Raw genomic sequence first — 12,804 nt, forward strand, 5'->3', positions numbered from 1 at the left:
CACACAAGAAAAGATTTCCTTCTTCCAACAGGGCACTGCGAACACCTAAGTCCTCATCCAAAACTGTGGTTACAAATACAAGCAGAATTCAAATCCTCATTATATAAAGACAGGACAGAAAAATGCTTTAAATCATTTTAAGAAGTTAGTTTATTGACAATATGTAATCCTGAATACAGATAATTATATTCTAGACAGGTAAAAGGTGTGGTAATTGAAGAACTCACCTACTTTCCGTTAAAATTTTTGCTAGTTGTATGATACCAAATGTAATTCCAAACTTCAATGTCAACATTTCCATTATTATTATCACTGTATAAAATATTCATTTCTTTAACTAGAAACTGTTTGTGGCAATTTCTGCCCATGAATGATGCGGTGTTTCACGCCACGCCCTGCCGTTCAGCGCACGGGGCAGTCGGTCAGCACAGGCGGCACCAGGCGCTGCCCCGGGCGCTCCGCAGCGGCCTCCTCGCCGCAGCCACGCCAGGACGCCAGGCCGGCAGCGCAGGCTCCTCTGCTCCCCCTCCCGGGAGGCCGCAGCTCAGCCGCTGCCTCTCCTCGCAGAGCAAACGGCCCGCTTTTTGCTCCAGAAATGAGGTACGGCCGAGCTGGATGGATTGTGCAAATGAAGGCAGGAGCTGGGAGGGGGCAGAGCTCATCATCCAGCTGCCTGCAGAAGGCAGCCCCACTGGGATTCCTCTCTCCCGTGCTGAGGAAGCTCAGGAGGCCCCAGGCCACGACCCTGCTCCATTGCAACCCCCTCTCTCAGACTCTCTCATGTCTGGAACATCCCGACATCCAGACCCTCCTCCCTCCAGTGGCACCGTGGGGCACTTTCCCTAGGAACCAGTCAGTGCAGCAGTACATTGAACAGCACCTGCAATGTCATTTCCAACTGAGACACCCAAAACTAGCTGATTTCCACCAATAACAGTGGTGTGATCAGATAATCAACAAAGCAATGCATGAACAATCCCAGTGTAGATAGCAATTTACATTTACTACAACCTGCATGAATGGCATCTGGCATTTTTAATACCACTATTCAACAAGAATTAAAAGAAACAGCTCTAAACTAGGTGGATGGAGGCAGGGTTTCTAAACACAGCCTTTTCAGATTTAAAAACACATTTTTTATACAAGAATAGGCAAAACTATACTGAAGGAGAAACACAAGCAGCTTGTAAAACTGATGACAATGGAGCAAGCCCTTATGAATGCTTCTCAACCCATCAATCATACTGACTCCCAGCCACACCACACCACCATTCCACAGTCTACGCACTTTGAGACAGGCATGATTTCACACCACATGGGATTCCAAGATCCCCGAGTTTCTGGAAAATAGATTTTGTCCCAGTTTTTGTGACAGATGGAGTTGATAGTCTCAGGATGAAAAAAGCGCCAGTTTTGACAGGCAGCAGATACCGATGCCCCTTGTGGTTGGAGACGATGTTGCTCTGGAATTAAGGTAGCACGGAAACGAAAGGCAGTGGGTAAATGCGCGACTACTTTGTTATGCTCCTCTCCTAGTGCCTTAATATTTTTGTTTCTGCTTCCTTATAAATTTAAAGTGTAATAAGAAGGCAGGACTTCAGCAGGGCATTTCGTTTTCAGTTAAAACTAATAACAGATTTTTTTTGAGACTTTTTACTAGTTGGCAGATCAAGTATCAAAGAATTACACTGGGACCTACTGTAGTTCTGCCAACAGTCACCCTCGTAAGTCTGTGTCTTAAAACCTGCTCAAAAATGTCAGGCGAGAAGCTGAGCTGAATGACTTTAAAATCGGGGGGTATGTGGCAAGTGGTAAGTTGTAATACTGAAACTACGGCAAAGGAGTACTTACATGGTCGCACTACACCACTAGTGGTTAGCTTTGCTCTCCCGGAGTACTAGCACACTGAAACCAGAACCTCTGTTCTACTTCAGCAAGAACAAAGTCGGTCCCACTTTGAGCCTAATCCTCTCTGCCGTTCTGGCAGCGGCTCTGCCCCCACTTGGATCACCGGCAAGTTTGGGTACACGCGTTACCCGAGATAGAGAAGTTGGCTTTCCCCTCCTTGAGGTAGGGAGCAGGACGCGTGAGAGTGCCATGCCCGCGACACGGGCGCGGAGGAGAGCGCTGCCCCGCCGCCCGGCCCCGGCGGTGCTGCCGAGCCCCCGCCGCCGAGCGCCTCTCGCCCGGCCGCCGCGCCGCCTTAACGGGAGGAGGGGCTCCTCGGGGGGCTGTCACTCTCCTTAAGCCTTTCCTTTCAAGCTTTGAATGTGAGCTGCCCTCCAGCCCCCCTCTCTCTTCCCTCCCTCCAGCACATCGTAAAGAGAAGGAGGGAAAAAAAAAAAAAAAAAAAAAAAAAAAAAGGTTTCAACAACAGGCTGGGCCAATGGCAAGTGGCGAGGCAGGGCAAGGGGGCCGAGCGAAGGGAGAAAAAGTGGAGAAAGGGAGAAAGAGAGAGAGAAAGCGCAGGCTGGGGGGGTTGTGTAAAAGAAGAAGCGTTGCTAATTTTTTTTGTTTGTTTGCTTTTCCATGCATGCATAATGAAGCCTAATCAGAGCACGTTGCTGCTGCTTGGAGGGCACTTTTGTATTTAAAGCCTTGCAAAGAAAAAAAGATCCACAGACGGATCCACAGAGCAGCTTGCAAGGCTTGTTGACAACAGAAGCAGCATCAGTCGCCCGGAGAGAAAGAGACCGCGAAGGCTGACTCTTCTCCTTTCCCAGTGCTCTCGTCTTGGTAGCGAGGAAAGACATTTCTTCTCCGCGCTACCCGAAAGCGTGATCCGAACCGAGAGGGACTGAGCGGAGCCGGGACTGTGTATGGGATCGGAGCGGCTGGCATGTGCAGAGATGCTGCGAGCGGAGAGTTAAAAGCTCCCAAGGAGGCAGCAGCAGCAGCTGGGCATTTACTTTGTGGGGAAAAAAAATAAGAGAGAGACGGAACTGCATGAAGAGCAGTACAGCACCATGAGCTCTCCTGACGCAGCTTGCGATTCCCCGAGCGCACTACGGATCCGCTGTCGTCCGAGCCCCGGTTTGCACTGACTCCCTGCGCCTCCCCGGGCGCCTTCGCCGCCGCCTCGCCGAGCCCGGAGCAGCGGGTGGGGGACACGGGAAGGCCCCCGGGCGCCTGCTTCGTACCGCCGCCCCGCCGGCTTCAGCTCCCGGGGACTAGAGAGCCCCGGGCCCGGCGCGCATGGATTGATGCGAGGAGACCTCATGCACACGGCCGGCGGGAGTTTTGGAAACTTTTCCACGGGCGGCAGCTCCTTCTCCTCCTCCTTCTCGTCTACCAGCGCCTCTTCCCAGCTCGCTCGCGGCTGCAGCCAATCCCCCTGTCCGCGATGGTGGCCCGCTCGCCCGCTCGGCACGGAGGCGGCGGCCGGCGCTGGCCGCGGGCGGCCGCCTGGCTGTGGCTGGCGGCGGCGCTGGGCGCCGTGTGGCCGCCTCGGGGCTCGCTGGTGCAGGGCCGGCGGCTGATCTGCTGGCAGGCGGTGCTGCAGTGTCAGGGGGAGCCCGAGTGCAGCTACGCGTACAACCAGTACGCCGAGGCGTGCGCCCCAGTGCTCCTGCAGCAGCAGCCGCCGCCGGCGGGCGGAGGGGACGGCCCGGCGGGCCCAGCAGGCGCGGCCGCCTCGTCCAGGCGGCGGTGCCCCAGCCACTGCATCGCGGCGCTCATCCAGCTCAACCACACCCGGCGTGGCCCGGCGCTGGAGGACTGCGACTGCGCGCAAGACGAGAACTGCCGCGCCACCAAGCGCGCCATCGAGCCCTGCCTGCCCCGCACCAGCAGCCCCACGGGCGGCGGCCCCGGCGGCGGCGGCCCCGGCGGCCCCGGCGTCATGGGCTGCACGGAGGCGCGGCGGCGCTGCGATTGGGACAGCCGCTGCAGCCTGGCGCTGAACCGCTACATGACCTACTGCGGGAAGCTGTTCAACGGGCTGCGCTGCACTCCCGAGTGCCGCGCCGTCATCGAGGACATGCTGGCCGTGCCCAAGGCCGTGCTGCTCAACGACTGCGTCTGCGACGGCCTGGAGCGGCCCATCTGCGAGTCGGTCAAGGAGAACATGGCCCGCCTCTGCTTCGGCGCCGACATGGGCGGCAACGGCGCGGGCAGCAGCGGCGGCTCGGACGGCGGCCTGGAGGAGTACTACGACGAGGACTACGAGGAGGAGCCGAGCCAGAAGGGGAGGGACGACGCGGAGGACAATGCGGGCGCCGAGCCCGGCTTCCCCGTGCAGGCAGATAACGCTGGCCGGCTCGCCGGGGCGGCTGGGGCGCTGCTCGCCTCCATCTTGGTGCCGCTGCTGCCGCGGCTCTAGCATCCCTCCCTTCCCGCACCCCTCCTGCCTGCCTGCTTCCCATCTCTGCCTCCCTCCATCGCTGCCTTCCTCCGCACCCCCATCCCCTTCGCCGGGCCGGGCCAGGCCCGCCGCGCCGAGCCGCCGCGGGCCTCTAGTCGAGCCCTCCCGCGGCGGCCGGGGATCCGGCCGGCGGGGCCCCTCGGCGCGGAGCGGCTTTAAACGCTCTGGCCGCGGATTCCCCGACCCATCGCCCCGGCGCCCCGTCCCCTCGCGTCTCCCCCTCTGCCTCCGCTGCTGGGCGCAGCCCCCAGCCCACCCCTTTCCCCGGCCCAGCGCTGCGAGCCGGCCGCTGGAGCCGTGGCCGGAGCGCAGGGGCCGCTCGTGTTTCGGGTGTTGGTCTCGAGTGTGCACTATGCAATTGCTGCCACCCTACCTTCGTGTTACTAGCGAGCGGAGCGGCTGACAGAGACTGCGGGCGAGGCCGCTAGCCGCCCCCCGGAACAACCCGGGAGTTGTGGCATGCTGGTACTGGAGGTCTTTTAAGAGTTTTGACATGAAGGTTAGTAAGAGGTGAGCAACCCAAACTTGCTGCCAAAGCGTTGCCGTACTAGTTAGTCAGCAACTTGATTATCATTAGCCGCATCTCGCTCTTCCTGATGCAGTTGTGCCCGAAAGGGGCGTTTAGGGAAATAGCAGACTGAATAAATTTGGTGGTTTACAGCACTCCCTCTTGCACACACAAATTCCCTATAACAAAAGCGTGCCAGCAGCCGTCTCTTCCTCTGTAACCTAGCGACATTAAAAAAAAATTGTTTCGGAGTTGTTGGCTATACTGAACAATGCAACTTTTGTTTTAAAAGAGCTCTGCACTGCCATCTTTAAAAGACACTTTTAAACTCGAGAACATGTATGTACAAATATCCTGAAAAGTTTTATTGCCTCATCATATCAGGGTGCTGACCTCTGGTAAATCTTATATAAAAAAAGTATTTAAAACTGGGATTTGTTACCAGTCGCTCTTCATTGTATATAGAATTTTATAAATTGTATGCTTTGGGGATAATTTATTTAAAAAAAAATAATAAAAAGTTTTAATTCCACGTCCTATTTGCCAGGTAGCTGCATTTGCTATTCGTTTCTGGAAAGGTACAGATTTCACTTTATGTTTAAAGGGATACCAGCAACAGTGATTAAGTGAAGTATTCTCTAGAACGTCAAATGTACAGTGTATTTTACAGATTGAAAGTTAACTTTCTTATTTGGAGAGACTTTATGAACGTTTTAGAATTGTATAAACGCCTATTTCTGAGCTGCCTTAAACCTTGTATTTTTTATAGAAGGCATAAAAAAGGCCTGTCTTTTAAATATGTATGGCTTTTTTGTATTTTCTAAACGTGTAAATTAGTAAAGAAAGAGCTTTAAATAATGGATGCAGTGAAATTGTTTTCCAGGGACACTTGAACTCTCAGCACCCGAAATGTGGGGGTGGGGGAAGAGAGGCGGGGATCAAACCACAGAAAAACAAACCAAAAAACAGTAAAAAAAAAAAAAAAACAAAAATCTGTGTCTGCCTGTAATACTTCACATAGATGTAAATTACTGCTATTCTTACTTTAATGGATAATTACATGCAAGAAGTAAATACAGCTTTGAAAGTACTTCTTTAAATGAGTGGTTGATTTTATAATGCGTTGGCATGGTAACTTGCCAGTGCCAGAAGAGTGTAAAGCAATTCAAGGACGCTGCTCCTGTATATGTGCGTGTAGAATTACTTGTGCACCGCGCTTCCTCCGTGCAGGCACGCCGCTCTGGCTGGCGCTTGTGGAAGTGCTGCTGGGCGTGCAAGCAGGCGCTGGGAAATGCATCGCACGGAGGCGGCAAGCGCTTGGGACAAGGCGTCGCTTCGCGCTTGGGGCAGGGCGCACGCATCAAGGCAGCTGCAACAAAACGCGAAGTTTGCTATTCAGCCTGCCTTCTCCCACAACGAAGAATGCAAAAGTAAACACGCTGAAGGGATCAGCAATTACTAGATCTTGTAATACTGTGCTTAGGCGATGCTTTGCATCGTGCTGAAGCCTGGTTTGCTGCCAGAGCTACTGATCTACACTCAAACGCCCTTAGATAAATAATTACACTCTTAAGCTGTGTCGAGTGCTGATACACTTGACCTTGTAAATAGAAATGTTTGCAGTAGGAATAAACTCCAGCACTGGAAAATCTTTTAAACATTAACACAAAAGAGAGAGCTCAGTCCTCTAGGGATTTGAGTTTGGACTGCGTCAAGCTAGGCACTCACAAAAAAAAAAAAAAAAAAAGACAGAAAAAAAGGAAAGTTTATTTATCTTCTATTCATGGTGTTTATTTAAAGCTTTTCGTTTTAAAGGCTATAATTGGAAGAAGTTTAAAGTCTACCACAAATAAACTTTGACTGAGGGGGCGACAGATTAGCAAGATAGTGTCTTTTTCATCTTACCAGATCTTGACAGAGCACAAATCCACATCTGTCTGTTGTATAAATCAACAAAATTAGAAATCCCTGCTTCTGGGTTAGTTATTTCAATGGAGGATTATTTTATTATTTATTTAGGGTGTGAATTTGATTACGTTGCCCAGCAATTAATGCACATACGTGCACATGCACACACATAAACCAACCCCAAATAGTTGTGATGCCAAACAAGTGTATGACTATGGTGTGCGGCTATGATCTGAAGTTTGTTTTTAAAGTCATCTGAACGGTTGAGTAAGCTTATTGTTAAAACAAAGCTGGAAACTGTTTCTTCGGGAGGAGGACAGAGTAGTTGGGTGAGACTTGTAAATAGAGTCAGCTTTCTTTACAAAGTGCTGAGTTCACAATGGGGTAAGGATGATCTTAAATACTTCTTGCATACATGACCAGAAGCATGCTTTTAGTTTGTCAACAGTTAGCACCCACAAGGATTATTTAACTAGTTGTTGATGAAAAATTAAGTCCCAGCTAAAAGCCTTTATTTTTCTTCATTTAGGAGTAAAGACATTAGCACTAGAAAAAGACTGATAATTAACTGCTACAATAAACTCAAGACTTAATTTTACAGGCTTCTGTCAAAAGCATCTGCCTGAAATAAATCAACACCAAGCACCACTAGGCAGGGAGGACTCATCTGTATGCTTCCTTCTCCAGAAAAAGTGGATTGTTTTAATTTAATTTATTGTGCAATAAATACAGCTGAACTGATTCTTCCTATGAGGTCCTCTCCATAAGGAGGTAGCTCTGGGTTTTGTTGTATAGTCAGAGTCAGCACTATTTCCAGGATGAATGGCTGCCTGTGTTGCTGTTTGTCCCAGCCAAACAAGCCTGTGCAGATGTTGATGTCCATCAAATCCGTATTTCTTTTGCTTGATTTCCAGACAAATGGAAACCTTGAAATGTCAAGTGATGTAGCAAGAACAGATTTAAGCAAGGGAAAGACTTCACCTTGCCTGACAGAGGGAGATTTTTCACAGGAAAGCAAGTTCTCTCATTTGTCTGGCTATTTGGCAGTGCTCTCTGCTGAAGTCCTGTCCAGGCTATCTCTTCCAGGGGGAGAAGGAACTCTGCATCATTTCATGTAAAATAATCCAGTAGGTTCTGATCCCTTTTCATTCCCAGTTACCAGGTTTGAATTCTTGGTGACAGTTTATTTGTCTTTGGAGGCACTTCAGTGACAAATGTTTAAGGGAGTGTGGGACAATGGTGGAGAACAAGGAGGCAGTTCATTGAACTGACAGTGACCATACAGTAAATAGAGGGAGATTCAAGCTTCACTGATCACCCAAGCGCACAGCAAATCTTTTGTATGCAATCACAATGGACATAACATAAGGTCTCTGTTTATTTTCAACAATATACACCAATGTATACAGACAGGCATACATAACTTTAAAATTGTTATGAAATAAAACCTTACAATGACCATAAGCAAGGCTCTGGTTTGGCCAAGTCTTTTCATGGTCTCATTGGAAAGCATGATGGATTTTACTTAGAATCTTCACTCCTCCTAAAAGCTGTTGGTCTACCAGATGTCTCACTGCAGACACGCCTCTATAGTGCACATCTTAGATAGGGCTGCAAAGATGGCTGCAGGCAGCCTTACAGGTAGGGAACAAGACATTCCATCTCAATGTGATGCAAAACTAGTGCTTGGGGTTTGGTTTGTTTGTTTTTTTTTTCTTTTTGAGCGCACTGGAGTTTGAGAGGTACTCCAGAAGAGCCAAAGTGCACTGATAATAAGTAGTGAGACAAAAAATCATCATCATTTGAGTAATGGAAAATGCTGCTTCAGTGACTGAGTTGCAGAGTCTTCAAATGTTATCAAAAAGAATTTAAACCTTCAATTGATTTTGTTCCTGCAGTAATAACTTCATGCACTTCCACGCTGCCTGTGGTAACACACCCATTGCAAGTCCTAGGGAAAGTAGGTAGTTGTGTCACAGAAAACATTTCAAATGGGAAGAACAATGATTTCATGTCTGTGATACAGATTTGTAAGCAGTGAAGTTGAAAGTTACTGTATTTTACTTGAGGCATTGGCTGTGCTAGACAGTTGAAAAGGCTCACATTGACTGTCTGAATGACATAAGTAATGTGCTATTAGCATAAATACTTTCTAAGACATCCATTTAATCAATTTCTTAAATAACAGAATGATCTACTACAAAATAGTGGACTGTATACACTATATTTTGGCACAAAGATGGTCATTCTCCCACTAGTAACCAGGGGCTCTAAATAAATGATTTCAACAATGTTTTATTAAAGGAGGACAAGAGCCCTCGAGCTGCATTAATCGGGGAGAAGTCGAGTGGCACTTTTGTTATGGAAATGTTAAACACATAATAGTTCAGGCAAACAATGTGGAGCCACTTCATTCTCTCAGCCATGCTGACACCTCTTAAAGAGGAACTGCAGGGAAGGATGTGGGAAAGATTCGCTTTCTGAGGAAGCTTTCAGCTAATATTTTGATATTTACCTCCAGAATTCAACCAGTGTAAATGTAACTGAAGGGCATAAAAATAAAACAATGAAGAGGGATGATTTATGCAGCTACTGCTAGTGATGAGAGTTTGATGCTCAAAATCAAAATAGTAATTGACAACCTCCCCTTTTCTTTAAAGTTTCTTTTTTCCATGAATTTATTATGAGCCAAGTGGATATTATAGTAGAAGGTGAACATGCACAAAGAGAGATTTTTGTTAACGCACAGAGGTAATAGTGCTAATACTATACCTTGGACATCATGGAGGGGAAAGAGGAACATCCTAGAGTAAGGTAATAGACTAAGGTTTAGTAGGATGGTCGTGAGGTGAAATGATGTGTAGGAAACATACAAATGCATTAATAAAATGTTACATAGTATGCATAAAGAAATATCCATGTTCAAATGTAGTATTTTGAATGGGTCTGAAGAAGAAGGGGTAGGCAAGAGGAGATGACTATTACATATAGAAGTTTTGGAGAATTGATCGTGTACTTGCTAATAAGGAGAAAGAAGCCCTAAAATAATATCAAGAAGTTAGCTGAGAGACAGATTGAAAATAATGGGGGAATGCAGAAAGAAAGCTGTCTGTCTTTAGTAATGTTGGCACAGCCAGGAGGTAAGAGTAATGTGGAAATAAGGTGAATATTCAGCTCTGGAAATGAATTTTATTTTTCCCATCTGCAGAAGATAAAAGCTATCATCACCATATTCTTGGTGTTCCTGACAGTGCACCTCAAACACTGTGTCTGGGTTTCAGACCACTCCTCTCTCAAGTTCAGGAAGGATGTTGGGAACCTTGAGGGGCAAGTAGAAGTCTGCCAGAATGGCTAGAGTTTGTGGTCAACAAGGAAAAGCTGAGGGAGCTGAACTTTAATCCAGCTGAAAAGTGATTCTAATGGCACCCTATACCATGGGAAGAGAACTTTTGTAAAGCCTACAGGGTCCAGCTTTTCTCAGTAGTGTAAGAAGTTAAGACAAGCTACAGCAGGCACGGACTGTGGCCAGTAGGTTCAGACTGAGCATTAGGAAGAACTTTGCCAGGAGGTGAAGGAGGTAGTGCAGGTCTGAGACAAGTTTCCCAAAGAAACCCTGTCACATCCATTTTTTTGAGGTTTCCAAGACCTGGCTAGCAAGAGATACAGGTGACTTTTTTGTCTTGGCTGGAACACAGCCTCTGGAAAACACTGGAAGTAGGTGATCTTTGGAGGTCCCATTAAATAAATTTCTATTATTCTGTGATTTTTTTGTTGACCTGATGATGGGAAATCCAAGAGGTTCCTTAGGCAGATGTAGAATGAGGTCAGGATGAAGTATACATATGGCATATTTCAATGGAGGCAGTGATGCATGGGGTTTGAGGAGAGAAGATAACTGTTACACATGCCCACAAGGCCAGAGAGGATGGGAACAGCTGGAAAGGGGTCAAAGGGGAAGTTTAGGAGGAGAATAGAGACAAAAACATAGAATTTAGTCCAGGACTTGAAGACAAGAGGAACAGAGGAAGTATAATACAAGCGATATTGTGAAATGCAGGGGAAAATAGTGAGGAAAAGGAAAGTGTCCATCTAGGAGTAACACTTATGAATTGGAAAATAGGCAGTTTAATTGGAAAGGGAAAGACAATAATAGGAAAAAATGTGGACAAAACTGGGAGTTCAGAAGGGACATCTCTTTCCTTTGCAAGAGAGAAATGCTTGTTTATAAACATGTTCTTGGCCACAGTATCTTGCTGCCTGGAAACAATAGAAATAAAATACAACTGAACCTTCTCCCTTATATGTATGTCTACATGCAAATATAAACAATGCAGACACAGTTTGTATTTTTAACTATCTGAGAGATTGCAGTGTTCTGTGTAGTCACAAAACACGCATCCTCATGTAAATAAACATAGCTTGCTGGATGTTCTCTAGTAATGCAAAAGCAAGACTCATCTGTTTATAATGTATTATACTAAAATAATGCAATCACCTACTACTTTATAGTGTATATGAGAGTGTAAATCTGGCTTCCACTAGTTTTAATTGTTTAAAAAATGAAGGAAAATAGGTGATTTAAGCAGAGTAAATACACACACTGCAAGTTTCCAGTCATCCACCGATGATGACTTCTAATTCAAACAGTGGTAGTAGCTGTAGTAGTAGCTGAAGTGGTAGTAGCTGAAGTACTGCATTCTGACATATTGCATCCCTATAAAGTGGAAATCAGAGAAGAATGTCAGGAGCCTGCATAGATGAACAAGGAGCCCCTGGACAAATTTAAAACACAAACAGGTAGATTACAGAGCATGTAAACAGGAAAGGGTAGCCTGGGAGAAATATAAAGAAATTTTCCCAACAGCCAGGAAGATGGTTAGGAAAGCTAAAGCACTGGCAGTTGTAAATCTGGCCAGGGACATCAAAGGTAACAAAAAAACCTTCCCTAGGTACATCAGCAATAAAAGAAAGACCAGGCAAAATGTGGCTCCTTTCAGGAGGGATGTGGAATACCTGATTATGCAGGACATGGAGAAGACTGATGCACTCAATGACTTTTTAGCTTCAGTCTTCACCAGCAAATGCTCCAGCCAAACCTGAGATGCAGAAGGGGAGAGCAGAGATTGGGAAAATGAAGAACTGCCCTATGCAGGAGAAGATCAGACTGAAGAACGTCTAAAGAACTCGGAAGTGCACAAGTCCATGGTCCTGATAAGATTCATCTGAGGGTCCTGAGGGGACTGGCTGAGAAAGTGGCTAAACTACTGCCCATTATATTTGAGAAATCATGTCAGTCTGGTGAAGTGCCTGCTGACTGGAAAAGGGGAGATATAAGCCCCATTTTAAAAAAGGGAAATAAGGAAGACACAGGGAACTAAAGGCCAGTCAGTCACACCTCAGTGCCTGGCAATATCATGAGTTTCCTCCTGTGCTAAGAGAAACCACACTAAGAGATATGGAAAATAGTCAGGTGATTGGTGACAACCAAAGTGGCTGCGTTAAGGGCAAATCATACTTGACTAACTTGGTGGCCTTCTACGATGGGATTATATCATAGAGCCAGTGGTGGACAAGGGAAGGGTAACAGATGTTATGTGCCTGGACTTGTGGAAAGCACTTGTCCGCACACATCCTTGTCCATACAACATCCTTGTCTCTAAACTGGAGAGATATTGGTTTGATGGATAGAGTGCTCAGTGGATAGAGAATTGACTGGATGGTCACACTCAAAAATTGTGGTCAATGGCTCAATGTCCAAGTGGATACCAGTGATGAGTGGTGTCCTCAGGGGTCAGTATTGGGACTGGGACTGCTCCACATCTCTGTTGGTGACATGGACAGTGGGGTCGGGTGCACTCCCAGCAAGTTTGCTGATGACACCAAGCAGAGTGGTGCAGTCAACACACTCAAGGGAAAGGATGTCATCCAGAGGGACCCTGACAGACTTGAGAGATGGGCCCATGCAAACCTCATGAGGTTCAGAAAGGCCAAGTGCTGGGTTCTCCACCTGGCTCGGAGCAGTCCC

At 47.3% G+C, this 12,804-nt stretch overlaps 1 protein-coding gene across 1 annotated transcript; it reads left to right on the forward strand.

Moving 5' to 3' along the window:
• The first annotated feature begins 2,420 nt into the window (after positions 1-2,420).
• On the forward strand, positions 2,421-5,961 carry GAS1 (growth arrest specific 1). Its single transcript, XM_059492671.1, has one exon. The coding sequence runs from the start codon at positions 3,344-3,346 to the stop codon at positions 4,319-4,321; it is 978 nt and encodes a 325-aa protein (XP_059348654.1). The 5' UTR covers positions 2,421-3,343; the 3' UTR covers positions 4,322-5,961.
• The last annotated feature ends 6,843 nt before the right edge of the window (positions 5,962-12,804 follow it).

Source organism: Ammospiza nelsoni, chromosome Z (genome assembly GCF_027579445.1).
Source record: "Ammospiza nelsoni isolate bAmmNel1 chromosome Z, bAmmNel1.pri, whole genome shotgun sequence".
Lineage (NCBI taxonomy): Eukaryota > Metazoa > Chordata > Aves > Passeriformes > Passerellidae > Ammospiza > Ammospiza nelsoni.